Source organism: Lingula anatina, chromosome 1 (genome assembly GCF_051362555.1).
Source record: "Lingula anatina isolate TDL-2025a chromosome 1, LinAna3.0, whole genome shotgun sequence".
In the NCBI taxonomy this organism is placed as follows: Eukaryota; Metazoa; Brachiopoda; class Lingulata; order Lingulida; family Lingulidae; genus Lingula; species Lingula anatina.
Genome location: NC_141767.1, coordinates 14,717,193 through 14,745,094, shown reverse-complemented (window position 1 = coordinate 14,745,094; position 27,902 = coordinate 14,717,193). Strand labels below are relative to the sequence as shown.

Sequence of the window (27,902 nt, the reverse complement as noted above, 5' to 3'; positions counted from 1 at the left end):
CAACATTTTGCAGCTCTTTTTTTAAATAAAAATTGTTTTCAAATCGCAAAAATTAGATTTATTCCTTCGGATGAAGCATTGTACATTTGAATGACAGGATCGCATTATTGTTGAATGCAATAATAGCGATTACAGAGCAAGTTTCGAACGAGAGAAAAAGAAGTAAAGGGAGATCGAGAGAGCGAGATTGTAGGAAAATATCTTTTTAACACTAAGTTTTCTTACATGAGTATTATAATCTAATAATATGAATTCACAGTTACAAAATTAAATAAATTTGCATATAATGTAGAAAACAACCATCCACATGCCACGACCAGTCATTACTTTAAGCACCTAACTACAGGCATAAATCAAGGCACAAAAATATTCCCTCCATCCAAGAACGTGAAAGCACACCAGCCATTTTTTTTTCAAAAATAACGCTTATTCGTGGTATAAGGCTCCATAAACTAAGGTTTTGTTTCTTCAAATCAAGATTCACTAAAACATTGTCTAGAGTACGTACTAAGCGTCAGGGTGCCCTGCACCCGCTAACCGCACTGAAATCATTTTTTTGTTGGAAGACACAGAGCGCATTGTGATTTGCTGGGATCCCAACTACCACAATCAATGCCGTTAAGAGCCCCAACTATCGCAAGCACCGTCATTAAGCAGTTTAAAGTCAGACGAAAGCAGCGACACTTCAACTGGGCTGCACATGGGCCCGTATCGAAAATGATCGTTTTTCACACGTCATGTTTTTCTCCTGAAAGTCCACAACGTCACCTATGTCAATGTCCTCCTCGTAAACATCTGCAAGGATGGTCGAGTGCAAATCCTCATCCACGCCCTGGTCTTTCTTCGCCGTGGCAACAGCACCGTGGATGTTGTATACAGAATGGAAGATCCCGAGGATATCTCCTGGTTTTACTTGAATTCTCTCTGAGGGATCTATGGGGACGACTTGATGGCCGTCCACTGAGTCACTAGGTGGGAGCTCCGTGTAGCCGACCAGCATGTAACAGTGCGGTCCGTTCTCCGCTACGCGGCGCCATACGCAGGCATAGGGAGTTATGACACTGTCTCTACGGAAATACTCCCAGCTTAGGATGGTCCCCTCGCAAGGGAAAATGTAGCTGAGTAGTACGTACGCCTTGTTTTCCCCAGCCTCTGGGAGGAATTCTGCTTTCCTCCCTACTACGACCTTCTTCTCTGAAATGTGGAAGTGGAATCGGTTACGTTGTTAAAATGCTAAAGATATTAATAACCGATAGAAAACACCTTTGATAACTCTTTATATATCAACATTTCAATGTCAAATTTAAATCCTGTTTTTATCGATTAACTAAAATGGGCATATATCGCTAAAACGTTTTTGAACGGTAACAGTATCCAATTACAGCATTTTCTCTGGAAAACGAAATGCAAATGATAAAAATGTTGCACTTTTCCATCAAACGTGTACAAATTTTTGTGGAGCCAATCCATATATGCACACTTAACGTAGAAAAGAAATATCAAAACGTCCAAAAAGATCTTTTTCAACTATAATCAATTGCAATGGCGCCTGAAGTTAAGTGCACGCAATTTTACGTCGATATCGCCCGTCTAATGTGGTGCTTTTCTTTCAGATCCTCCGCTACCCGGAGACTTCACTCGACTCAGATTCCTTTGCTTGTTAGCATTCTAGTCATTTGTTCAGAAGCGGTGGAGTTACATTTATAAGTCTCTCTGCCCACTAGGAAGAACGCAAAACGACCGTTCGCGTACTGTTGAGTAGTAACCATAGACCTAACTAATATGTAAAGCTGGTATAATTATGCCACACCTGACTAAATTAAAATCAGACACATAAATTCTTAAGGCAGAATCTCTGACTTGCAACTTAATTATGGGCGGGACAACAAAGGGATAAGATTTGGTCCCTATGGTTAGAAATTGTGTCGAACCTAGTTAAATCGCCACAATATTTGATGGCAAATGGCCCATAAAATAAAAATAATCACGTTTGAACAAACAGAGGACGAGTCTAAACTGGCCTGTATCAATGACGGGCTTTTTACCATCTGGCTGAAACTATATGAAATTGTTAAAAGTACAGATACGGCTGCCCAAAACTCTTGAGCAATTAGGTATAATTGAACTCTAATGCACAACAACAGTGCAGTCGGGATGTTCTAGCTGTACTCTAGGGAAGGAAGCTTTTGCAACATGCAATAGATGTTCAATACCAAGGCGTACGATAACCACTATCATAAGCATGGCAATTATTGTCAACAAATGACGGCAATTTCAAAAAAAAAATCTTTTATATGGTTAGGTAAAAAAACATTTGTCAGTTGTAAGACAAGTGTTGGTTGAACATACATAATATATAGCCTCATAAAACTCTACCAGGAAAAAGGGGGTTATCACAACAGCGTCATAAATACAGCCTCCTTATTTCAGGATGCATAATTGGCTTCCATTTGCGCAAACTGATCAGCCTTTAGGTGAAACCCTTCCCAATAACCTTTTTTTCTTCCTAAATGTGTTTTCGGCGTTACCTAAAGGCCATCATGTGTGTATATGTACAAGTCCATTAATCTACAGATTGATAAGAATATGCCTGGATCGTGTCATAGAACCACTCAAGGCTTATTTCTTCGTCCTTAAAACAAAAGCCCAATGTTAGACCTACTTAAATGTTCTCTATACCGCCCACCCTGAGTGCAGCGGTACTCACGGTTTCTCCGGGGTTTTGTCAGTATTCCACTCCTGTTACTGCGAGTGCTTTGCTACTATATCTTCAGGGTGCACTTTCCAATACCCAGCACGAAAATCGATGGCAATAACACTGGGGAAAGAATGGCTGAAGAATCATAACAGCAGGAAACCACTCCAGTAAATCATGCATAGCAACAATCAAATAGCGACAAAAACAAAGTGGATACAAGAACATCCTACTCTAAACAACGGTGGTAATGAACGACGCGCTAGCTACCTATTGTGCCTTCTTTTTCAATAAAAATGTCTTCAGTGAAAAGAATTTGAATAACATTTATATCCCGATAAACCCATTATGGAATTTCATTTATACAAGACAAAATAAGAGAACATACACGTATACATACATGTATGTATGTATGTATGTATGTATGTATACATACATGTATATGAATTCCTTGGGTATAACATTTATTAAAGAGTTTGTTGTTGAAAAAGATGGCGAAACCTGGTTGTCTCGAATTGGGGCATAACTGAGGTTGGACACCTGGCCCGATGATCGATTATGACAGCTCTTTTTAAGTCTTGCCACTGGGTCTTACTCGATGTGGTCAATATATGCGTAATATCTCCAGTTAAATTCAGATATGTTTAATATCTCCAGGCAGCTATCTAGTAATCATTATTTATCTGAGTCCACAATAGCTTTAACGACGTTGGGGGGGGGGGGGGGGTAATTTGTTCCCGTGAAAACAATTTCTTGTGGGCGTTGGGGAGGGGTATAATTTGTTCCCGTGAAGACAATTTCGCGTGGGCGTCATTTCTATTATGTTTCTGTTTTCTTATATTTATATACTTTAAAAGGCATTTTGAGGTCGGTGAAGAGGAAGTTGAACGTGATTAGAGACAGCATTAAATGGCAGTGATGAAATATAGTGACACCATTGGATGTGTAAGTCATAGCCTCACTTCCTCTGCCTCCTAAGTTTAGCATCCGTAAAGTTCACCCTTTTAAATTAGCTTACTCTGGAACAATTAGGGAGAGCAGGCTTCAAGTAAACTGATCAAAGCTAGAGCTGATGGTTTAGACCTTTTTCTCTCTGTGGTCTCCAGATAACGTATATGTTATCGGACCTACTTCTAAAAACGTGATGAATACCAACTCTTTACCTCTATCAGCATTCGGTTTGGTAAGGTAATATGTGCAAGGGTTACGTTACTAGCGTTCTTTACTGCGTTTAGACAGCGGGAATGGGAACGAAATTGCTTTATTACCAACGCATCCATCAACCCACTTTCCTCCCACTTTTTAGCAGTTGCTGTGCCCGACGTTTGATAACTTTTTTACTTTTAACCTACTTATGATTTGTTTTGACGCCCGAGTCAGGTGGGTGTTGACCTTCTCTTTGTATTGAGAATTCAAGAATAAGTTCAATCTTACACAAAACTGAAAGTTATCCAATCAAAGATAATTGGGAAACTAAGGGTGGCTCCTTTTAAGAATATTGTTTGCTTTTGAAGAAAATTTTGCCAATTCGCGCAATATCTGAATGGTATTTGTAATATTAAGACTGACATGAAAGTGATTTCGTATGTCATAGCACGATAAACTATTTATTTCAAATAAAAAAGACGGCTATATATGTTAAATCGACGTACGTGATAAATTGAAAACAACTATCAATAAATGTAATGCTATCTATAGAATAACCCTAAACAATCTCTTATCTTCCATCTATTTTAAAATATATCAATTGTTCATAACTATCAGATAGCGATAAACCAAAAATACTACACCAAAATCAGGCGATCGCCCCGACTCTGTTACATCGTTTACAACGTTTTGGATACGTTAACTCCAAACAAAAGTCAGTACCAATACTTTTTTGTTTTAACTCTGCCTGAGATATTCAACAAACAGGGTATTTACACACTTACGTTCTCTCTCTCGTCCAGACATTTGGCTGGCAAATATGTACACGTCCGCGTTCAACAACATCAACACCAATGTCCAGGTGTGGCTTATAAACGAGCCATAATAAATACACCGAAGATATAAACTAGCCCAAACTACGTCAAGCTATCTCGCAAAATTCCGAATTATGCTTTCACCCAGGTTTATTATTAACCATGCACTCTGGCAGAGCTGGGGCTCCTATGGACCGTTCGTGTTTACCTATCAGTACGCAAAGGTATACTCATGAAATTGAAAGTCCAAGGGAACCGCAGTAATTGGATTGGCCATCCTACAGATCTTTTTTCGACGCACAAACGCGACTAGAATTTCGCACCTATTTTTTGGAAAGAGATAGGATAAACACTGGATCTTGCTAAGAGGATAGGGGAATAAGGATGGACAATTTCAATTTGCTTCGATTATCAAATACTAAATAGGAAAGGAAGACGATTTTGCTGTAATATGGAGCAGACTGTGAAGGAATAATTGCTTTGTTCTTTTATGGGAGGAGGAGGGTTGGGGGGAAGTCACCTGTCTAGCATCCCAGCTTATTTTCACTTTTTATTTATTTATTTTAAATCGAGAGCAGTAACTAATAGTTAAAGTCAGCAATGTACATCAGATGACACAACCGTAGCGTGATGCATCATATACTGGTGACTATAGGTGCTAGGTTAACCCCAAGGCACGACACCGGCATTACTCAGCCCTATACAAGGTTACCCAATAACAACCAGTCACGAGGGAGGGAGGAGCTCACTTAATTTAACAAAGATCAGGGGCCAGAGGCCAAGACACGGGAGATGCTCTCTGACATGACGTAAGAGGAAAATTACGTGCACTTATGTGTTAGCATGTATAAGGAATTTCTTTTCAGTTTTTAATACGGCAATATGCGGGGCTTTGCGCAAAATTGCAATTAATTGAATTTTTAGCGGCTTTGACAAGTTGTTAAGTTTTGCAGTGCTTGTACTTGTTCGCCATCACTACAAGTTGTGTTACAAAATCAAAATTAATATCCTGCAAATATGCGTTTTTAAGACCACAGTTCTCTTTATTTGGTCCTAGGATCTTATTAGTTATCTCTTCCTTTATATTGTAAGATACACATATGCAACGTGCTTTGTCTAATTCAAAACATCGGGATTGGTAAAGATAAAATATGACCCTGAGTTTGTAAAATAGAGCAAAAAGACTTCCCGTTTTTTATGAGCATTGGTGGGATACAACAACCAGATGGGCTTTTAATTAAATCAACCTCTTTTTTTACATTGATTTACGCCACTATTTTCATAGGCTTCGGTACTGTCAGGCAGCATCGACCAATACCAGATTGCAGTTGGAAAGCTGGTAAATACATCGCCCACTGAATCGATCTGATGCCACCAACAGAGAAAACGATCGTAAAATTTCAACTTGATTTGGGGCATGGTATTTTCGATTCGAGACCTGTTTACAACTTGATGTAACACAATTTTTCTTATTTGCCACAACTTTTGCCCTTTTAGATGGAGGCTGTTTCGTCCTAAAACGTCCCTTATAATAAATCCAGGAAATGTTGTTATGGATACTCCGAATCAAAACATGCCGAGAGTGAAAAGTTGGCAAGAAAGGGCAGTCAGCATATGTCAGGGCATGTGTTCTTGGCTTGCTCTCACTCAAGTTTGACAGAACGGTATTTAATAATCTTCCTAGTCTCTCCATGCATAAGAATATGGCTGTCGTAGAATTTCGAAATCATTTGCTAAAATATATTTGAATTCAATAGCAAACAAGGAATGTCCATCCACCTCTCAACCCTTCCTACGCCAATGTATTGGCTGTATTGATATCGTTCTAGCAGTCCCATGAGTTCAACTTAACCCCTCCGCTGGCTATAAAAACGTTATTTTAACGATTTCTCAGAATATAGTGATTCATTCATGCAGTATTCATACCTTTTCCCTTGTTCGGTTGTGATTCCAGTATTTTGACTGAATGCTAAATATTGGAGTGACTGCCTTTCACATCTCTTTCCCCTACTTCCTGAATTTTCACTGGCCCACGGTTATTTCAAACACTGTGCAAATTTAATACATACAAATTATCTTTCTCCCAAAAAAGGCATCAGTGCTATTTTGGAACCTATCCGTTCGTAATAACTGGAAATGTATTTTTCCCAGAATACCTGTGCCTTCGCAGAGCTGGGTTTCCAGCTGTGGACCCAGAAATTCGTCAAAAAGGTGACAGGATAACGGTCTGTTTACCCAAACTTACTTAATCTAGGTCTGGTATTTTACTAGACTTGGTAATGTTCTGTCTTATTTTTTATCTGTTTCCCCATTTAAAAGCAGAGATCCGAACTTGCGCCACTAACGGGTAAACTTATTTAGAAAGACCTTTTGGATTTTGGCTGCATACCCAGGATGCTGATGGGGCAAGTTCCTGAATTGGCCCTATATCTAGAATTTTTCTAATAATTATCGGCATTTATCTATCTTTTCTATCCAATAGATATTCAAACATCAAAGACTTTCCCACTTCTGGGAAAATACATTTCAGATTACATAATTTTCTCAAGTGCTACGGCAAATCACAGCCCATATAAATCTACCGCCAGAAAACATACTATGACGCAACAAGATTGCAGGTACGATAATACCAACAGCATACTAAGGCCCAAGATCAAAGGCTGGCCCAGTTCTTAGAAACATATTTCCTGGACCTATTGATTGTTAGGAGGTTGGCCTGTGCAATATGTCCGACAGATGGTGATTATCGAGAGTAGCTATATCCACCACAGCTGTACGTATTTTCAACCCTACACCTGACAGCGGCGGAGAAATTATGCCCGCCATAACTATGCTTTATATAAATAAAACTCCCTCCGCTGACTTTCCCTAAGGAACTGCCTGTGCAGAGGCGCTCGTTAAAACCAAGCAAACGCCGCGTTCACCCCCGACTAATTGCTGTCATAGCGCTGGCATCTCTATAAGTTGCGGTCAAAGGGGTACAATCTAGCACAGTCCACTGACAGCGCCCGGTGCACTTCGTGAACGCAAATGACCATGTACATGCAACCATTAAAACACCGAGCATGACAATCATATCTTAATTTCTACTCACATTAATAACAGAACAATTATTCAGACAATTCAGGAAGATATACTATATGCCAGTTACGAAGAGGCTAAAAATAGCAAACTGCAATGTGATATACAGAGTCGATCCACGTTAATAACATGAAACGCCAGAGGGAATTATAAAAAACATCAGAATACTAACCGTCCAGCATTGCTTTGTTGTCTATGTCTTCTATCTCTCCAAGAGATGACGCCTGTAGAAAATAAACAACTGTTAGAGTAATAAAATCCTGACCTCGCGAAATCTACTCCGACACAGACGGAGTTTTAATCCATGTTAGCAACATAGGACGAAAACCTCGATGCAAATAAGCAGGAATATAAATGTGTCTGTAATTTCCAATTCTGCTCTGTGCAGGATAGATACTTTTCAGAAAAAATCGATACGTTTAGTTTCACCGTGTATATTATAATGCTGTGACTCACTTTCTACTCACCATCCACTACACTGGGGCGGCAGTGGAGACGGTGAACTGAGGGGCGCGTTCCTACTTTGCAGACGACTGATTTTTTCACCTTCGCGATGTTCACACTGCGGCTGCGCGCCATCACCTGCCCGATGGGGCTACGGTAATAATTCTGCTTTTTCAGCCTTTTTTCTCGACCTCAGGAATGATGCACTTAAGCTGTGCTGTTCGACATCATTGATGACTCATATTTTAAATGTATGGTAATGTAAATCAGAGTCATAACGTATTACATTGCATAAGATCTCCCGCAGGGCATGCACGACTCCTATATCATATACATGTCTTTGTGCATGTAGCATATTGCCAAAATGCCAAGTCTCTTAGTGCATTTTTGCTTTCCAGCCAAACAAAATGATGGACAAAATAACATATAACGCCAATAAAAAGGGAAAAACGTTGGTACACAATTTCAGAGGCATTACGTCTTGAGTCATCCGTGCATGTATCGCTTTAGAGAATGTCTGATAACATCTGATAATATATTTTAACACTTGATGTATGCGTTCCCTAAGCTCGCTTTTTATTCATCAGATTCGAAAGAAGTTAGACATATACTGAATAAAATTTTGTAGGCCTAGATATTTATAATTTTTTAATATCACTCATCGGGTTTAATGTTCCCTTGAGTTTTCAACGCAGTACATTATAGTCCTGTGTGTTTTGCAATTAGGCATTTTACTCGGAAATGGCATCTGTAACGTTCAGTGCAATAAAAACCAACAAGAGTCCAATACACGTGGATAAATAATTAAAATCTGTTACTGTACACCGCCTACTGTTGTTAAAAGAATATCTATGTCATGCCATTAGCGCTTATCAGAGGAATTACCTTACAGATAATTACCATTTTAATGGTTTACTATGACGTGCCTAAAATACGCAACTTTTGGTAAAATTAAACATAAGAGTTATCGTGCTTTCTATATTCTAGTAGCTGAGTCTCACAGTCCTATCCTAGACTCCTGAACATATCTTCACTGCCACAATCACATATTTTAAGACCTACAGTCAATTTGTCAGTTTTCATTCAATCCACGTGGACTCGTCTTTTTCACTTGGTACTCAAATGTTTGTTTGTTTGTTTTTCTTTTTCATTTTACGTGAAAAAAATTAAACAGGTAGGCCTATTAGAGCAAAACAACCGTATGTGTAAATATCTAGATGCAGCTTATTCAAGGATCTCTCTAGATCTGCTGCCTACTTAAAAGAATCAATGTTTATATTACAATTATTCAACTCATTATTCCGTACAATAACCTTCATCTCTCCAGTGTAAATGGAAATGTGTATGCCTTCGTGTTTGTTTACGATATCAAATCGTCGATGAACGAACCCTTTATATTGTTGGTACGACGCTGCGGGCGTAAAATGCTCATTAAATTTGTAACATGAATTCCCAGCGGGATTCCACGATAATAATTTTTCAGTGCACGCATATTTGTTTGTCACATAAGACATCCTTATTAAACAAAGCCTTGTTTCGTCCATTTGGTATACCATCAAAATTGTTATCTGACATACGGCGGGGTGTACGTTTACCCTCACTTCGAATGACAGACGTCACATATAATCGTTCCAAGTTTGATTAATTATGACCGACATGGCCCTAAAAGTTGTAAAGTAATAAAGCATATAATTTAAGATTTAATTTTTTTCTACACGGCATGGTATATTATTGACTTGTTTTTATGAAGAATTACAAATATCTGATAATAAATGACAAATAATAGTCTTTATTATCTACTTCTGATATCTTAACTTGTGCTCAGTTATTAAAACGTCGAACCTCTCTCTCTCTCTCTCTCTTTATTTTAATTATTTATTGAAGGCTCAATTTTTTTCTTAGGGATATTAAATGTATACATGACTGGGAAACAACTCATCATACAATAACAATACTTGACTATTATATAAAGTTTAAAGAACTTTTATATACGTAATGACTACAAGTTGGAATACTGTAGTTCTGAAAACGTGCACCTGTTTAATATATGATTCATGTGTTACATGTGTGCTATCCATGGCAAGGTTTTAGGGAATACGTATAACACGTCTACTGTCACATCCTTTGGAATACTTAGAAAGTTTTCAAATACAAACCTACTTCATCCACGCAGTCTTCGCTACTGTAGAAACACATATTTCTACCGATACTGTCCTTTTGGACCTTGTCAATAATCATTACGTTTTAATCATAAAATAATCATTACGTTTTTAAATTAAAAAAACAAGATGTTCCTATATTTTACTGAGAAGGTGCATAATATTGTTTTGCAATAATTTCTTTAGGAATTTCTTATCCTTTTTGTTAACAAGTACTAAAATTCACAAAAAAAAAAACGGTTTACACAAATACCAAAATCGCTAAGTTAGCATACATGTAGATGTTAGCGTAAAAAGGAAAACAGTGAAAAGAATTTATCCAAATAGATAATAATCAGTTAAAGGATAATGACAGAGATCGTTGGTGGAAATCACGAAAATGCAGCAGACAGATACATGTACATCTACAACCTACATTTGATATTTGCGGCTAACTGTACTACATGGTGGCGAATAAACTTGAGATAAAATAAATGCTGTTTTTATCCAAAGAGATTAGACCTTCCATGTCTTGAGAAAAAATTGGCATGGTTTCAGGAGAAATATGTTTCTGTGCTTTGGTTCTCTAAAAAGGATCTGATGACTAAGAGCGCCTCCAGATGCGATGCTAACATAACACATTACGTAAACAGATACTGTGTCAGAAATTAATCAAAAATTTCTGAAAATACTGTTCTGTCTCTCATACATGAATGGAAGAAATACAAAAGCAACACCTGGAAGGATTTTACCTAGAACGGAATTTTACCGCCTTAGCTGTTATTAACGGACATCAGGTACTAAAAAAAAACGTGTCACCTTTTTTGTCGGTTGGCAAGGGTCACATAACATATAAAGTTATGTAATACACCTACATCTAAATTAACCTTTCCCTACATTTATATGCTTGGTCGACCCGCTTTACTCTTTGGCTAAAGATTGTTATGGAAACTTGAGGCAATGATTCAACTTCTACACTGTACTAAGGTGAGGTTAATTAAGTATACGTAAAAACGAGGAAGCAAAATCCATACACGTACATGTACAGGAATGTCCAAACCCAAGCTTAGCCGTTAAAAACTGACCATTTTAGGGCAAACATTCAGTTTTTCAAATGCTTTCAGTTTATGCCAAGCTGCTTTTCTGTTAATTCGATAACGTCCATTAGTGCATGTGAACTATTGCGCATAGCACTTTGCAGTTTTGTTAATTGAATTTGCATCGTCGACATTTCTCTCTGAACGGCTAGAAGCCGGTTGTATATCTGTAGAGGGGAAATTGGCGCTTCGTTGTCGTGGTCCTCTGCTGGCACAGCGCACTCTATAGGTGTTGCTTCACACTTGGCAATAGTGTCCTCCACCATGATAACTGGCATTTCAGCCTGCTTGGACGATGCTCCATCTTTGGCTTTTTCTTCTGAATGAATCGACGTGTTGACGCCGTTAACAGGAATAGCGATTTCAACTTCAGAATATTTAATATCCTCATTGTCGCTTCTAACTGGTTTGACTTCATTTTCAGGCTCTGTAGCTTTTGGTTCTAAAGTATTCTCAGTGATCGCTTCAGATGGGACAATACGTGCTGGCTCACTCGGACCGGTTTGAATTTCCGCGGGCTCGTCTGTAAGGGTAGCTTCCTGTTCTACCTCCTCTTCTACAGGAACCTGAGGAACTGCTACGTCATCTGTGGTATCTGCTGCTACCTTCATGTCCTCTTCCGATATCGTCACCGGGGCACTCTTTCCATCTATAGTTTCGGAAGACTCGGTAATAATACATTCTTTCTCTTCAGCGCTATCATCTACAACTGAACTGGGTAAGTGTTCTCCGTCTGTTGCAATCTGCCCTTCTGGTTTACTTTGCTTCGCCTCTTGCTCACCATTAGATGTGATCTCCATATTTGTTTCTAAAATTGCGGCTTCGGAATGCTCATTGAGGTCTACTAACCGGTTTCTTATTGTTTCAGAGGTTGCTGGGGTTTCTTTTGTTGTCGGTCCTGGACTTGCTGGCGTAGAATCGGAATCGACCGCTTCTTGTCTTACTAGCTGAGGGGCCTGAATTTCGGTAGTCTGTTTCTGTGGTGTAACCACGGTATCAGAGTGCTCGCTTTGTTTAACTTCACCTGGCGTAGGGTCCACCTGCTGCGCCACCTCTGTTGAAGCAATATTCATCTTAGTATGTTCATCATCTGGTACATTGCGTTCTTCTTGGTTTTTCTCAACAGCTGGAGTCGAAGCCGGCTCACCTGTTGCAACGAAGGCATCCGCTGGCGCAGCACCAGCGACACTCGTCTCCACTTCATTTAACGCTTCCATTTCGTTTTGCGGCTGGATTTCTGCCTCTGTTACCAGGTTGGCGTTTTCCATTTTGTTTGGTTGTTCATACTCAGACCCTAATTCGAGATTAGTGTTTTCTGTAGAACTTGATTTCGGAGTTCCTTCATCCTGGTCCTCGACCTTTTGTCCTAGTGCCGCTGCCATTGTTGCTGCTTGAACTGTTAAATCTTCTAATTGTTTCAAAGACCGTATTAATTCTTCTTCTGCGACCTTAGATCTGTTTTCACTACTGTCTCCCGAATCATCCTTCTGCACATTTATTTTATCATCGGCACTTGTTTCAGTCGCATCAGTGAAATTGCCAGGCTGTTTTGCTGGCTCTCCTACTTTGGTTTCATCTTCCGTAGTTTCGTCTTTTGTCTGTCCGCTGTCCTGCTCATCTTTCGTTAGCTTTTCTTCTGTAACTACTTTCTCTGCCTCTGTATCTGTTGTGCAACTTACTTCTGTAACTTCAGTCACTTGTTGCTTATCAGATGATTGAGAAACGGTCTCTTCGGATTCAGTGTCCAATGGGACCTCTTTAAAATCGTTGTCTTTTTGTTCCTCTTTAATGTCATTTTGAGTCTCTAAATGAATGTTTTCATCTGCAGTTGAAACAGGTGCTGCAGAACCGATGTTTTCTTGTTTTTCAATGGGGATGGGGATTTGTTCTGTCTCTTTCTCGGATACATTTTCAGGTACTATTTCTACATCTCTTTTATCACTTTCACTATTTGTCGATTCAACAGCTGGAATGTTTGTTTCACAGGTGTTGTTATTTATTGCAGAGGACACGCCAGATTGTTCTGTTTCGGAATAATCAGGAATTCTGTCCGAATCTTCTATGATCTCTAGCTTTTCCAACTCCTCTTCACGATCAGAAGGCACACTTTCCGAAGATAAAGAAATCCCTTCGGCTTGCATTTCTAACTTGTCTTGCTCTTCGGTTGTTAAAACCTCTTTCAAAACTTCTTTTTCTTCTGCAGCTGGTTTTTCTTTCGGCGGCGCTTTCTGGGGAGCCAGTGCGTTAAGGCTATTGGCGGGGGTTATCCGCGGAGAACCTCCTGCAGCTTTAGTACTAGCACATGTACCCATATTTTTATGGATCGCTTCTGTAGAACCTAATTTTTTCGCTGCCTGGTGATTTATACCCTCAATAGACCCTGCTCTTTTCCCCGAGTGAAGTGCCTCGATGGACCCCGCCTTTCGCACGGTAGCTTTCTTGGTTGGAGATTCCCCACTAGGGGTCGTAGCTGGGGTTCGTCGTCCGCCAAGAGGCGCTTTCTTTTCCGTTGGGGTGGAAGCCGGTGTTTTTCTCGCCGAAGGGGGTTTGTCCGCGCTGGGGGTCTTTTTGCCACTCCCCGGTATTCCTTTATCACCACTTGGGGTGGTAGCGGGTGTCCGCCGTCCAGGCCCTGAGGTTGGAGGGTGTTTATCGCTACTAGGAGTTTTCTTGCCAGTAGTTGAAACCTTCTCACTGCTGGACGTGAGGGGAAGTTTCTTTGATGTTTTACCACCCGTTACCCTGCCACTCTCTGGCGCTATCTCTAGAAAGCAAATAAAAAAATACACACTCATAATTATCTCTATCATATAATTACCATCCAACTTATTAAACTTTCTGACATTTAATTCGCTGTCTCTGTGCTTGTGTATGAGTGTACGAAACCTCAAACTCCACAGAGGGTAATCGACCCCACAGCCCGTGTGATCAATGATATTAGGGGCCCTACCAAAACCAGAAAAAAAAACACCGTGGGGAGTTAGGGCGGTTACATACGTTTAAGATGGCATACTCACACAAAATGAGATTTAAGCACAACAAGAGAGATAAGCAGACATATTCAAATTTCAATCATCCCAGTGTAAGTTTCCACCAAGTGCCTAGTTTGAAAGTTTCAGGTGATAAAACCAAAACTGAGAAAGCCGAAGGGTACCAAATGTACGTTTCAGTAGTGAAAGTGATAAGTTGCCTTGGCTCGCTGATCTTCACCAACACAAAAAACGTGGTAAAACGTTGACAGTGCGAGCAATACTTTTTCATTTTAACAATTTTTGAAATGTTTCGGTACAATAGCTTTTCATTATATGAAATGTTTGGCCAGTGATAGTGAAATTAAGGTTAGAAAATTCGAGAATGAAAAGAATGAGAAATGGAATCAAATTAAATTAGCACAACAAGAAATGACTTTTACATGGAATAAAGGATTAAGGAAATGAGTTTTAAAATAAATATTTTTTTCAGTCTACCAAGCAAAGAAAGTAGTAAATCTAAAACAAAATTATATAAGCCCGTTTCCACTTCAGTTTGCTACTGCAAGAGCACTGAATAAGATCATTTTCGAAATACTGAGTTTACGTTATGGAAGCGAGCTACATCCTTTGCAATATATCACCGCCAGGAAATACGTAAACTCTTGTCTACTGAGCTCACCGTCATTCTGTTCAAAGAGACGGAAGGAAATAAAGGTGATGTCTTCGAAGTATTTTTACAAGCAGAAAAAAAGGCAACCCGCACTCGGAAAGGTTCGTCTTTTAATTCAAAGGGCAAGTTGTTACTATCTAATCAGCCTCCACAGTGTTAGGAGCAATTTAATAGTCCTGTGGCAAAAAGAGAGGAGATAGCGTAATCTGCGCACACCATGTGCGATTGCCTAATTTGGGCTTACCTTATTTGGAAGTGCCTAGAATAACGCATTGCCTCATTCAACAAATTTGCATTTCTGTCATCTATTCTAGAACTCATAAAACCACATGTTCTCTCTCTCCCCTCTCTTTGTAATTGTAAATTGTAGATACAGCATATGCGTCTTATTACAGTCAAATTCATATTCTAATCTTAATCTTGTGCAACATGAAAGACACTTCACGACATGTCAAAACTGTCATACTTTGACACTCAGCTACTGAGAATACATGTCACAGTGCTGAAACTACATGTTAACATAAACAAAAAATTATGTGTATCAAATACCTTTCGTTAATGCATTTTTACGTTAAAAAATCAAATCTACCCAGGTTGCAAAAGATAATAAGAACAAAAATGTAACAATACTTTCTTTTTTCGTTTTTTTTCATGCTATTTTATAAAAATCACTAACCTGTCGGTCGCTTTGCTTGTGATTTTCCTCCATGGTTCTCTGCCTAGAAAAGCAAAATATGCATGTATTATCTGGATCCACCTTTCGTTCTTTTGTCGAAAAGAATGGAATTTAACGTGATTAGGGAAAGACAGCTGTTGCTGTCCTGAGAAGGGCGGAGAGGCTTGCACCTACATATGCGTACGCGCCGTGTCGTATCTCTAGAGAAAAAATACACTTTTATATGTAGATATGCAGCCTAATACGGATGTAATACGTTTTCATGAGAAACGGAAGACAGTCGGTGGAAATTTACCACTGCCTTGCACCTGAAATTATCATCACTATGCCACTTTCTCTGCCCAGTGGGACGCTGAGTATATTTCACCACCGACAATAGATCCATAGAAACCATGATCGATTGGCCCAGTCTCCTTACCATTGTATTTCCTTCGCAGCCACTTCCTAAACACTCTACACAGTTCTTTAGACGCTGGTGAATTCGTTCTGCCTCTCGAAAAGATGAGCTTTCTCAATTTAAAGCTTAGATAACAACCCGCGGATTACATATCTCTAAGAAAAACAGCGCCGCAAGCTTGCTGATTGCACATGCGCCTGCCGGCGGACAACAATCCAAATTCTTTTGCACTGACTGATTTTTGTTAATCGCGTGTAATCTCCGTTTCTTAGCAGCACTCCGTGATGGGTTATCAAGGCAAAATGTCAAAGGATGCCATCAATCTGAGAACTAAAGTTGAGCAGTCTCTGATCCCGACGCGGAATATGTCGACCTCCTTTCTCGAGGCTTCTAAGTTCTTCTGTTCTTAATGATAGATACGCTGTCGCTGAGATTTTGACATGAGCACGCTTCTAATGAAAACCTCTTTTAGTCTGTGTTCGTACCTCTACAAGACGAAAATAATCTCCGTTTTTTTCAGTGATTGCTATTGATTGCCTGATCTGCATATTCCTTATTTCTTATCACAAAATGCAAAACAATACATCGCACAGGAATTTTACCTATGCTCAACGTACACCACTAACCCATAACTACGTTTATGTGCAAGTGGAGCAAATTTGCCTGTACGTGTTTTATGACATGTCAGAATTGAGGTACAACACTCTTCGCATGTACCCATCCCCTTTCGTACATTTCGATTAACCTGACGGTATGTTTAGCCTCTCTGACAACAGGTAAAAAACAGCTTAGATTTTTTTTTTTTTTGAGAAAATAATGAAGATGTAAAGGGTCGATCCTCGAAAAGCAGCTGCATGTAGACTTTCTACGTCGTTCTAAGAAATTCCAAGAAAAGGCTCTGCTAATAGTAGCAAATATTGCTTAAAAATAAAAAACAATTTGACTGAAATAACATTTATATACAAAGGTAAAACTTTGTTCGCGAGGCCACCCTGTCTGTAGAGTCCATTTATTCCTATCAGATTGCCTGTTACAACGTAGTCTGACACGGCAGCAATAAAAAGAAGTGTGTGTTTATTGATGAATTCACTTTAAGAAGTGAATGGGCTCGTCTAGATAAAACATCTGACAGGGGATGCCACGTGGTAGTTTATTTCATTAAGATATTTTAATATTAAAATGTGAACTTGGAAACGAGATGCGGTAAGACCGAGTTTACGAGTACAATAATCAATTTTGTCAAGGTCTGAGCACAAGAAAAACGTGAATACTTGGTATCTAACCTAACATTACAAATTACTTATTTATTCAACGAGTGCATGGAAATTTGCTTAAAGCGAGTTTGCATGTTTAACGTGCACTTTAACGAGAGACATGCACTTTGTAGCATACTTAAAGAATGATATAAAACAGCTTTCATCGACAGTGATGGACAGGGAAATTTACAGTGCCGTATGCTGGGCGTGAAATGTTAACCTTACATAGCCTATATCTATTTAACGAGTGCACTGATTCCTCGAGGCAGGCCGTAAACAATCTTTATGCTTACGAACGGTGTGAAAAAACAAAAAAGAACGGTATAGGTGTGACACAAAAACACCCGTACAATAGCAGCGAGTGTGCGAACGCACAGTGCCAAACATACCGTTCATACTCTTCGCGAATTTGACCTTTGATTGTGTCATTATTTCAGCATTTCATCAAGACTGATATTGCCCAACATGTTTACGTCATTTCCCTTTATCAGAATGTATGTATATAACTTTAGTTTTTGCTTACCTAGAGTTAACGAGTCCAGAGTAAATCCATAAAAGCTGATGGCCAGTGAAATGCATGCTCCATCATTGTTCTGATAGGCAGCTATCTGCTTCCCACCTCTAAAGGATAAAAACAACAAAAGAAGAGTGTGAAAACTGATCAGACGCAACTCCCAAAGCTATTTTTGCCCGTCTGAAAAAACTGGAAAAGTTTGTTTGGATGTCCTCCCGTAAGCCGGTTCAATGTGATTAGTGAGGGCGTAGAATGTTAACTGGTTAAGAGTGGCAATTTTCAGCACTGAGATCAAGACTAATTAATACATATTCCTTAGCTTTAAGCGTTTTTATATGGAAGACAGGGCTATAATTTTGACATTACTGAACTTGGCTTCAAGGAATCATTAATGCGAAATTGCGAACTCTTACTAGTAGGGGCCTAAGCGTTTGACCAGCGCTAGCCATATTCAACTGTGTTTTTTTTCCAGATGCCCTGTTCGATAAACACACTAGGTCAAATGCAAATGAAACTGGTGACATAAAATTTAGTACCATGAAATGATGTATTGGTATATAATTGAAATATAATTAGATATTTTCAATATCCTATGGGTCCTATTTTTGGTTCCTATACTGCGTATGTAACTAAATCATCGAGCCCCTTAGGTAAAAATGAATCACATTGATAATAATAATAATAAAGAAATGATCAAGCTTCACCTTTTTACTTACGATTTCAACATGTGGATAGGTCGAAAAGTCGGTTGTTTTAACCTAGACTAAACTAATCAAAGGAATGAGCAACCGTGTCTCTTGTTCATCCTGTTCTACTAGTTCCCAGACTGTGCTACGTGTGTTAAGTAGAATCCTTCTTTTTAGTTTCTTTCCTTAAGCTTGTAGTTCAGCCCAAAGGTTTTTCTGGGCACATCGTGGTTAAATTGCCAAGCAGATTTGGTGAACTGGTTCATAGGACACCTTAATTTTTTTCCCACATATACCTATCGAAACACAATGCCCCAGTAGACACATACGCATACATGCATAGCATGCTTCATGCACAAGCATATGCACCCACACACCGTCAAACACAAAAGATCGAGCACAGACCGGAATAAATAATATGCCTACATCGTTCGCAAACTAATCACGGTAAGATTTTTCGAAATGCCTTATTTCTCGCTCTAAGTTCATGTTATATATTTTTTTTTTCCATCCTCGGCCAGACGGAAAACTCTGTTGAGATAATTAAAATCATATTATATCGAAATTAAATGAGTTTTGAGATTAACTTATTAAGCTACTTATTAAACAATAATTTGTGTCGTGCTTAAAAATTTGATTGATTGTTTAAAACTTCTAAAGTAAATTTCAATAGAGATAAAGTAATGGATTGTGTTTTGATTTATCAAAGCTATGGAAAAAAATCGATTACTTAATGTTAATCTGAAATTGTTTTTTGGTCAGCACTAAATTCCATGTTATATTAAACTGTTATCTGATTATGCCTTAAAGACCCCATTTCCAGAGATTAGGTCGATCTACATTAGATCGACCTAACTCCCTGGAGGTTCACGCTAAATTGCAGTCAGCCGAGCGGGCACCATAGTTAATTACCCCCTTACAGCTTGTAGTAGGCGGGACGGACATTTAAGCCGTATTATATGACAGTAATCTAGTGAGACTCCCGCGGGGATAGATCGATCTAAAAGCTCTGGGAATAGAGCCAAAAGGTCTACTGCAAAGGCACCCCACCACTTGTAGCTCCACCTCCTTTAGATTTACGTCTTGTTGTTATACTAGTGCCTTTTTACAACTTTTCCAACAACGGCCCCATCCTAGATCTTGTGTCCCTTAGCTACATGCACAAGATAAAAGAAATAATAATAAAATTAAGATATATTAAAATAAGTGAATTATATTTTGTTAAAAAATCGGTGATTATAAAATATTTGTCTATGAGCGCATACACATGCTCATATACTGTACAAACTGCAGTAAGGCTACTTTAGAAATCCGGGAAATAAGACTTCTTTCTCTCTTTTTTTACGTTGAATGCTAGAAAAGTTGTTTAGTCTATTTAGAGACGGTTCGCTTCTTAAAACAGTTTAATAAATTCTGACATTTTTTATAATATTTTCATGACTAAGTTCGTTATAAATAAAGTTGATCATTCGAACAATTTTCAGAATTTTAGGGTGGCTTTTCTGGGCGAGTAGAGCGACATCTACTCATTCTTTTATGAATGAAGGTTTAAAAATTATTATTGTGACGTCATCTTCGTAAAAATATTTTATTGTAATTCTAACTGATTTCTCGATTTAATTGAAAATCAAAGGGACTCCTCGTTTATTTTTCAGTGTCATTTGACCGTGCATTGATTTGAATCACGTCGGGATTGGAGGTTCTCCATCTAGAATGACTCTCCAGACAACTACGTCACTTTCGGAAGTTACCCGAAGATGAAATCGAGGCAAGATAGACAGAAGTTTCTGAAGGAAGAAGAGAAACTTAAAAATTGTGGAATTCTTCTGTTTTCTGTGACATACTAACTCCAAAATGGATTCAGAAGAAGATATGCTGTACGATGAAGAATCAGACCATGGAAGTTCCGACAATGAGGATGATGATTTTGTTGATATGGGCATTGAATCAGAGCAAGGTTCTGCATCTCAGGAAACAACCATTGACGATTTTTCATACGAAGTGCTCAGTCCTGAGTTAATTGTACAGCACATGGTAGACTGTATTAAAGAAGTCAACACTGTTGTGCAGGTATTATGATATTCGTAGTTATGTTATTGATGACTTAAATGGCCAAAACAAGTTACCATAAACTTGGTATATGACCTACAAAATACATGCCAAAAATAGAAACTTGCATCACTAACCAAGCATTGACACTGAAACTGAAAAGGTAGCAGACATTAAAGTACTTAAATAATAACTTACCCAAATGTATTTACAATCTGCTCTGTGCTAGTATTCTTTTTGTCAGATTTTAATGTAGAGATTGTCTTGCAAGGTTTTTAAGTGAAACGATGAAGCAAAGTTAAAAATATACAGACTGTTTGTGTTAAAATGGAAGTAACAGGTGTATAATGCACTACATTTTAAAGAGAGTGCCATCATCATGTTCAGTATGATTTAAGATTTTTGTAGAGAAAGTGTTTAATAAGAATGATGTATCTTTTTAACATATTAAATAAGTTTATGGTAGTGTTTCAAAAGATGCAAATTCATATACATTTAGATTGATAGGACCTTACTTGAGGTATATATTAAAATATAATTAAATTAAATTAATTTGGATATTCATATTTTATTTAATTTGTGTAAACATTCTATTTTAGCTACCAGCCACAACAACTAGAATTTTATTATCTCATTTTCGTTGGGACAAGGAAAAGTTGATGGAAAGGTTAGTTAAAATCTCAATTTTGATTTTTAGTTATTGTATTGAACATATAAGAACAGCAGGTTGTGTTTATAATTAATAGCCTTTCAGTAAGTAAAATAAAAATGGAAGAAGTACAGGGCTGTGTGTGTGTATTTCATGTATACTGTTTCAATATGGTCATGTATTATTTCTCATTTATTTTAGATATTATGATGGAGACCAGGATCAGTTATTTTCGGAAGCACATGTTGTTAGTCCAGGCAGAAAAATGTCTGCTTCTTTTAAACCCTCCTCTAGTAGCAGGGTAAGAATGAGAATGAATATCAATTTACAATGAATGTTTACAGTGTTTGTGCTGCACTCTGTGATGACACATTCAAGCTACATTGAGATCATTTATTGTTGTGACAATGGCAGTCAGAAGGTTTATAAAATTTATACATGCTATACATCTGCAGGTGTTTTGTTGGGATTTGAAACAGTTTGGCAAAAGAAAAAAATACTAATAATAATACAAACTTGAGTCCAAGTATTAAATAAATAAACATTGTTTTTATTGTATTGTATTGTATCGTGTATGTCTTTTGCTTTTCTGTGGTTACCTTTATGTATCCTTTATACATAAGCTATTAATTTTGTGCTTACATTTTCGTAGAAAAATACCAGATCAGCGGCGGCAGCTGCAGCGTCTGCTGAGAATATAGAGTGTGAGATCTGCACCCTGACATATCCGCAGGGGGTTAGTAGACTGCCTGGTGACGTTCTCAAAACAGTTCACAAAATATCAAATATAAGTTATATAATTGTATATATGTATGGAGTCTGATTTTGATATTTTCATAGAGATGATAGCACATCTAGTAATTTACACTTTAATGCTAGACCTCCATGAACTATTGCTTTGATGAATTTTATTTCAATGGAATTAAAAATGACAACAAACAATCTAAGTAGTTTAAGAATTTTCACTGCTCCAATTATCGGATGTGCTGTTACAATTGTAATTATGCTGCATTTTTTTTCCAGATGATGACAGGCTTAGAGTGTGGACATCGTTTTTGTACTGCTTGCTGGACAGAATATCTTACCACTAAGATCATAGATGAGGGCATGGGACAGGTGAGAATTGGGTCCAAAACACCAACACACTTTCTTTGCATTGTATTTTTTTCACCAAAACTATGTTATAACCTTCCCAAATATATATGAAAAATGTCCACACTTCAACATATTTTAAAAGTATCTTTTCTTTCTTTTAGACAATATCATGCGCTGCTCATGGATGTGATATATTAGTAGATGATGCCACTGTAATGTAAGTTATATTAGAAGTTTCAGGTACATTTGAATTGATTTTTGAAAAATATATCGATCTTCAGACAAAAAATATCATTTGCTTTGGCCATAATAACTGTCATGGCAACTTTTGTTTACAACTTAATAAGTTTCATATCTGAGAATTACTTATTCATGTTAAGTTTTAGGGTTAGGTTTTGTTTGTATAGATTTATAATTATTATTATTATAATTATTATTATTATTATTATTATTATTATTATTATTACCACTGATTTTTCCCTTTGATTTTCACAGGTCATTAGTCAAAGATTCCAAAGTAAGATTAAAATACCAACACCTCATTACCAACAGCTTTGTTGAGGTAAGCTCATAATTAATTTCTTGAAAGCTGCATCCATTTATTTTCCTGCAGTGCCTTTTATTTTGTATTCATATTACACAGAAACTGCATTAGTAAGTTGAAAGATTTTTAATCACATAAATGTCTCAAATTAGTTAATGGTACAATTTCCCTTCAGTAAATTCAAAATTTGTCAGTGTAGAGTACTATCAGATTCTCTTTTTTTTTGCCAGTGTAACCGACAGTTAAGATGGTGTCCAGCACCGGACTGTGGCCGAGCGGTCAAGGTCAACTATCCTGATGCAAGACCAGTCACTTGCCAATGTGGTCATACCTTCTGGTAAGTCTGGATTGCCTAGATCTTGGTGGACAGCATAAGAGCATTTTACAGTTTTATATATCTCAGTCAGAATGGAGTTCTTCTATTCATATTTAAGCAATTAAAAAAAATCATCTGTACCCATAAGTGGTTTTGCATGTTAACTAACTCCTTTGGTTTGTGACATCTTCTCATATTATCAGCTGTGTGAACATACCCCCCTCCCCTCCCCCCTCCAAAAAAAAAAAAAGAAAAGAAAAAAAGGACTACTTGGTTTATGTTTACATACACACCTTTTTTCTTCACATAATCTGTCAAAGATTTCCATCAGCTGTGTAATGCAGTAAAAATTACAATGATCATCAAACAACACTGAAAATTGAGGCTTCTGTGCCATCTGTTGTCTAATTGACATTCCCTGATAAGTGTGTCTTGTCAGCTATTACATGATATTGAATTGTAAATATCTTTAGTCATTTTTTGAGGGACTTGATATTGTGACTTTGTTTTCTGCATGCGATGACTAGAAGGATTATCCGTGTTTATTGTATTATTCAGCTTCTCCTGTGGAGAGACGTGGCATGACCCAGTTAAGTGTAAGTGGCTGAGAAGATGGATCAAGAAATGTGATGATGACAGTGAAACATCCAACTGGATTGCTGCCAATACAAAGGTGAGGTTCATCATGCAGTGGTAGACTAAGATGTCAAGCTAGTGTTCTGCTGGGTTGGTAATCAGGGTGTTTTCCCACTAGGCCAGTTTAGCTGTAAATCTACAAACACCATTTACTAATATATGAATTAAAACTACGAGGAAACGGTACAGTTTTCTTAAATCACTCTAACAAGAAATTATTTTAACCATTAGTTTCCTAAAATATATTTTTTTTCAATTAAATCAGTGATAGATTGGATGATAACTTCTTACACAATATCATCATGTTAATTAGTTATATTCATGCTGTAAAATTTATTAAATATTTTTTCCTGTAGGAATGTCCAAAGTGCCATGTAACTATAGAGAAAGATGGAGGCTGCAATCATATGGTGTGTAAGAACCAAAGCTGTAAAGCAGACTTCTGCTGGGTTTGCCTAGGACCCTGGGAACCACATGGAACATCCTGGTAACACCAGAGCTTACTCAGATATTGTTAATACTATCATTTTAAAACACACTGGATATCGTTGTAAACTGAGACATGCTCTATCCTTGGTGTTAACATGGCAAAATAGTGCTATCACTGTTGTTACCTACTGGGTTTGTATAACATTTTAAGTATTAGGCTAACTATTGATCATTGTTGCTCACTGCTTTTATGAAGTTCTTTAAGATATTTGTATATCTAAACACATATTAAGATTTTTTTTATAATTGGTGGCATCAAATTATTTCACAGGTACAACTGTAATCGTTTTGATGAAGATGAGGCAAAGAAGGCTAGAGATTCTCAAGAGGTAGTTGTTCATAAGAATTTTCTCTTTTTATTTTTTTAATAATGTTAGAGATTTCTTTAGAGTTCAAAATGATGTTCCTCTGTATTACATTAAGTAAAATGTTATCAGAATTTGTTTGTTCAAGTTAAGCTGTTTTTTTTTTTATAATTATTTATGTTCTCGTGGGTGCTCTTCTGTTAATTTCATTTTTTATTTCAGAAATCCCGATCTGCATTGCAACGTTATCTTTTTTATTGCAATCGCTACATGAATCACATGCAAAGTTTAAAATTTGAGCACAAGGTAAGTTGACTTAGTTAATGGCCCAATTGTTTCTCAATCATTAAATGATGTTGCCATTAGATGATACTTTGCAGTTTGCTTCTTATGTAAAAGAAAGAAAGAAACAAGACATTATTTCACCCAGTATCATATTTAGTTGTAGCATTCACATGTTTTTATTTGACTACCACAAAACATAATATATACCGTCTTCTGTTTAAGAGAATATTTGGGCTAAAATGTCTTTCTTAAAATAGTGCATGGATAATGATTTTCTTGTTTTGTTCTGTACACCAGCAGTTCCATCATTTCACATTACTCAGAAGCCTGCATTTTGTGTGTGTGTGTGTGTGTGTGTGCGCACGAGCGTGCATTCATGCACATGCAAAATGGGACCTGGAGGTAATTGGGAAAGTGCTTTTACTTGTAGCTATACAGCATGGTCCGACAGAAAATGGAAGAAATGCAACAGCACAATATGTCGTGGATTGAAGTCCAGTTCCTGAAGAAAGCTGTGGATATTCTGTGCCTCTGCCGACAGACTCTTATGTTCACCTATGTGTTTGCCTTTTACTTGAAAAGAAATAACCAGTCCATCATATTTGAGGTAGGATGATCACAGGTTTATTACATTGTTGATAGGTTACAGTTCTGAAGATAAACCAGTCACTTTTCTGGCATTGAAACTTCAAATGGCTTCAAAAAGACAATGTTATTAGAATTTTTGTAGACAGAGTATTCTGTAAAAAGGGCACTTTATTACTATGATAAAAGTATAAAGGCTCATCTGGAAAATGCAGGTTAGCATTGCTTCTGAATCTGTTGAAAGAAACTGTATTCATAGTTATATAATTTTTTAATGTAGGACAATCAGAAAGACCTTGAAAATGCAACTGAACAGTTATCAGAATATCTAGAAAGAGACATCACGTCAGACATAATTGTTGATGTTAAACAGAAAGTGCAGGATAAAACCAGGTATGTGTTTACCATTATCCTTAGAGGCGCCTTTCATACTGAGTGGTATACTTAAGCAATACTCCAAAAAGTCCTAACGTATAATTATGCTTGGGGGGGGGGGGGGGGGTCATTCACTTTCACAAGATACAGTATCACAAAAAAATTCAAATAAGAAATAAACTTATATGAAAAAAAAACAAAGTTCAAACAAGAACTAATTTTATGAATCATTTACCCTTTATTTTCAGATATTGTGAAAGTCGCTGTAAAGTACTCCTGGATCATGTACATGAAGGCTATGAAAAAGACCTTTGGGAGTATCAAGATGAGAAATATTGAATGAATAATTAAGAACTGTACACAGAGATTTTGGAAAGAAATTTGAAAGAAATTAAGTGCTTAGCATGAAATTAATTATCCTTCAATCTAGTGGTGTCTTTACTTTTTTGTGTCAATTACTTGAATAATGGCAAATTGGCACAAGACTAATCAGATTGAATTAATTATATATAGCCCAATTTTATTTATATTAGTGTAAGCACAGAAGTTAATGTGGAGAAGTGGCCTAAGTTTTCAATTAAAACCGTGAAGCAGAATTTGGCTTGTGTTAAGATTTTTTGTAATCGTCTTTTTGTGTGACCCTTGCAAAGTTGTCCGGGGGATTTATATGCATAGTGAAAGAAAAAGTAAAACAAATGTAGCCAAGATCACACCATAGCCTTGTGTTTCAGATTGGAGTTCAACAATGTTAAGAGAAAAAAAGGGGTGGGAATAGACAACAAGACGGTGTCCACACATAGAGTATAGTTGTCACATTTTACTCAATTAAGTGGGTATGAACAGTGAGATTTAGGGTTTAGTTAATAACTATGTCTGCTAATATCTTTGGTTAAACTGATTCCATATCAGAAACTAGATTAGATCTGTAGTTATGTAATAACTGTGCCAAATTGAAATGATCGAGAACAGGCGGTGCCAGTTCAAACAACACTTCTCTTTAAAAATCTCTTAAGTTACCCAAAACCAGCTTTTGTTTTTACATAAGGCTATACAATTCCCCAGAATTTTAATTTGATTGAACTTAAAAGCACTCTCCATTACAATGCCAAGCTTATTTTATCTTTGAGCCGCACCAATCGAAAAAAAAAAAATCTCCAGGCTCTGCAAGAATTTGCCTGAATCAGAACTTGGGAATAAATTGCACTGGTTTTCACTATGATCCTGGTCTTGTTGTAACTGTATTGTTTATAGAATTATGTGAATAAAAACAAAAGACATGTTGTTAACAATGGTCCTTTTAAATTTTTATTCCTTTTATGTACATTTCAGAGATTTACTTTGTTCTGTGGATTGGAAAGCCCTTGCAGTAAATGGGGTCCATTAATTAACTGAACCGTTACACAGCATATCATTGCACTGAACATACTGAGGACACCTCATAACATTTAAAACTAAATCATATATATACTAAATAAAATTGGCAAAAGAAAATGTTCACTTAGACTCGTTACCACATTTAAAACTAAATCATAAATATACTAAATAAAAATTGGCAAAAGAAAATGTTGTTCACTTAGACTGGTTACCACTATTGGATTTCCGAGTTCATAATATAACTGGCAAAATTCAGAGGAGATGCTGCTCTGGATAATAATTGCAAACAATGGTAAACCTATACTTGGCCATTTCTTGGACTGAAACAAGTGAATCATCTTAACATAATCTTAATCTCTCATGAGTATTGCAGTGAGATTTCAAAACAAAAAGTCATGATGAAAAACTAAATCATATTAAATACAAAAAAAATTAAAATCGACTAAAATTTAAAAATAATGGCCCCTGGCCATTTTCTTATTCTTAATAATCTCTCAACAATATAAAGTAAAGACATTCTACAAGGATAACATTATCTGGAAGGCTGCATTCACAGTCAACTTGAAGATTCAATAGAAAAACTATTAATGCCATAACTGACAATATTAATATT

At 37.2% G+C, this 27,902-nt stretch overlaps 3 protein-coding genes across 7 annotated transcripts; 1 reads left to right on the top strand and 2 right to left on the bottom strand.

The window, feature by feature from the left end:
* Positions 1–32: 32 nt before the first annotated feature.
* On the bottom strand, positions 33–8,383 carry LOC106164951 (uncharacterized). 3 transcript variants are annotated; one of them, XM_013543006.2, is made up of 3 exons: positions 8,194–8,383; positions 7,910–7,961; positions 33–1,194 (listed from the first exon to the last, which is right to left on the bottom strand). In XM_013543006.2, exons 2-3 carry the CDS (start codon positions 7,917–7,919, stop codon positions 686–688), a joined length of 519 nt encoding a protein of 172 aa, XP_013398460.1. In that variant the 5' UTR covers positions 7,920–7,961; positions 8,194–8,383; the 3' UTR covers positions 33–685. The 3 variants fall into 3 exon arrangements, with proteins under 3 accessions (XP_013398460.1, XP_013398459.2, XP_013398458.1); XM_013543005.2 differs by having other exon boundaries at positions 8,205–8,383; XM_013543004.2 differs by lacking the exons at positions 7,910–7,961; positions 8,194–8,383 and adding an exon at positions 4,627–4,843.
* Positions 8,384–9,950: 1,567 nt separating this feature from the next.
* LOC106159124 (uncharacterized) lies at positions 9,951–17,981 on the bottom strand. 2 transcript variants are annotated; one of them, XM_086999838.1, is made up of 3 exons: positions 17,911–17,981; positions 15,735–15,777; positions 9,951–14,178 (listed from the first exon to the last, which is right to left on the bottom strand). In XM_086999838.1, the coding sequence occupies exons 1-3, from the start codon at positions 17,964–17,966 to the stop codon at positions 11,440–11,442; spliced, it is 2,838 nt and encodes a 945-aa protein (XP_086855964.1). In that variant the 5' UTR covers positions 17,967–17,981; the 3' UTR covers positions 9,951–11,439. The 2 variants fall into 2 exon arrangements, with proteins under 2 accessions (XP_086855964.1, XP_013390773.2); XM_013535319.3 differs by lacking the exon at positions 17,911–17,981 and adding an exon at positions 16,153–16,762 and having other exon boundaries at positions 9,951–14,180.
* Positions 11,997–27,131, top strand: LOC106159127 (E3 ubiquitin-protein ligase arih1). 2 transcript variants are annotated; one of them, XM_013535323.3, is made up of 16 exons: positions 11,997–12,134; positions 20,243–20,657; positions 21,236–21,303; positions 21,487–21,586; positions 21,938–22,021; positions 22,309–22,401; positions 22,542–22,597; positions 22,876–22,942; positions 23,155–23,261; positions 23,799–23,913; positions 24,233–24,363; positions 24,637–24,694; positions 24,893–24,976; positions 25,386–25,562; positions 25,821–25,933; positions 26,164–27,131. In XM_013535323.3, the coding sequence occupies exons 2-16, from the start codon at positions 20,442–20,444 to the stop codon at positions 26,252–26,254; spliced, it is 1,560 nt and encodes a 519-aa protein (XP_013390777.1). In that variant the 5' UTR covers positions 11,997–12,134; positions 20,243–20,441; the 3' UTR covers positions 26,255–27,131. The 2 variants fall into 2 exon arrangements, with proteins under 2 accessions (XP_013390777.1, XP_086855973.1); XM_086999847.1 differs by lacking the exon at positions 11,997–12,134 and having other exon boundaries at positions 20,169–20,657.
* Positions 27,132–27,902: the final 771 nt, after the last annotated feature.

Excerpts from the sequence above, each read along its gene's own strand:
- LOC106159124 (XM_086999838.1), bottom strand. The coding sequence starts at position 17,966 with ATGCATTTCACTGGCCATCAGCTTTTATGGATTTACTCTGGACTCGTT. Across the intron at positions 15,778-17,910 it reads TCTGGACTCGTTAACTCTAG|GCAGAGAACCATGGAGGAAA; the intron begins GTAAGCAAAAAC and ends TTGCTTTTCTAG. Across the intron at positions 14,179-15,734 it reads ACAAGCAAAGCGACCGACAG|ATAGCGCCAGAGAGTGGCAG; the intron begins GTTAGTGATTTT and ends TGCTTTCTAGAG.
- LOC106164951 (XM_013543004.2), bottom strand. The coding sequence starts at position 4,687 with ATGTTGTTGAACGCGGACGTGTACATATTTGCCAGCCAAATGTCTGGA. Across the intron at positions 1,195-4,626 it reads GTCTGGACGAGAGAGAGAAC|AGAAGAAGGTCGTAGTAGGG; the intron begins GTAAGTGTGTAA and ends TCCACATTTCAG.
- LOC106159127 (XM_013535323.3), top strand. The coding sequence starts at position 20,442 with ATGGATTCAGAAGAAGATATGCTGTACGATGAAGAATCAGACCATGGA. Across the intron at positions 20,658-21,235 it reads AAGTCAACACTGTTGTGCAG|CTACCAGCCACAACAACTAG; the intron begins GTATTATGATAT and ends ATTCTATTTTAG. Across the intron at positions 21,304-21,486 it reads AAGGAAAAGTTGATGGAAAG|ATATTATGATGGAGACCAGG; the intron begins GTTAGTTAAAAT and ends CATTTATTTTAG.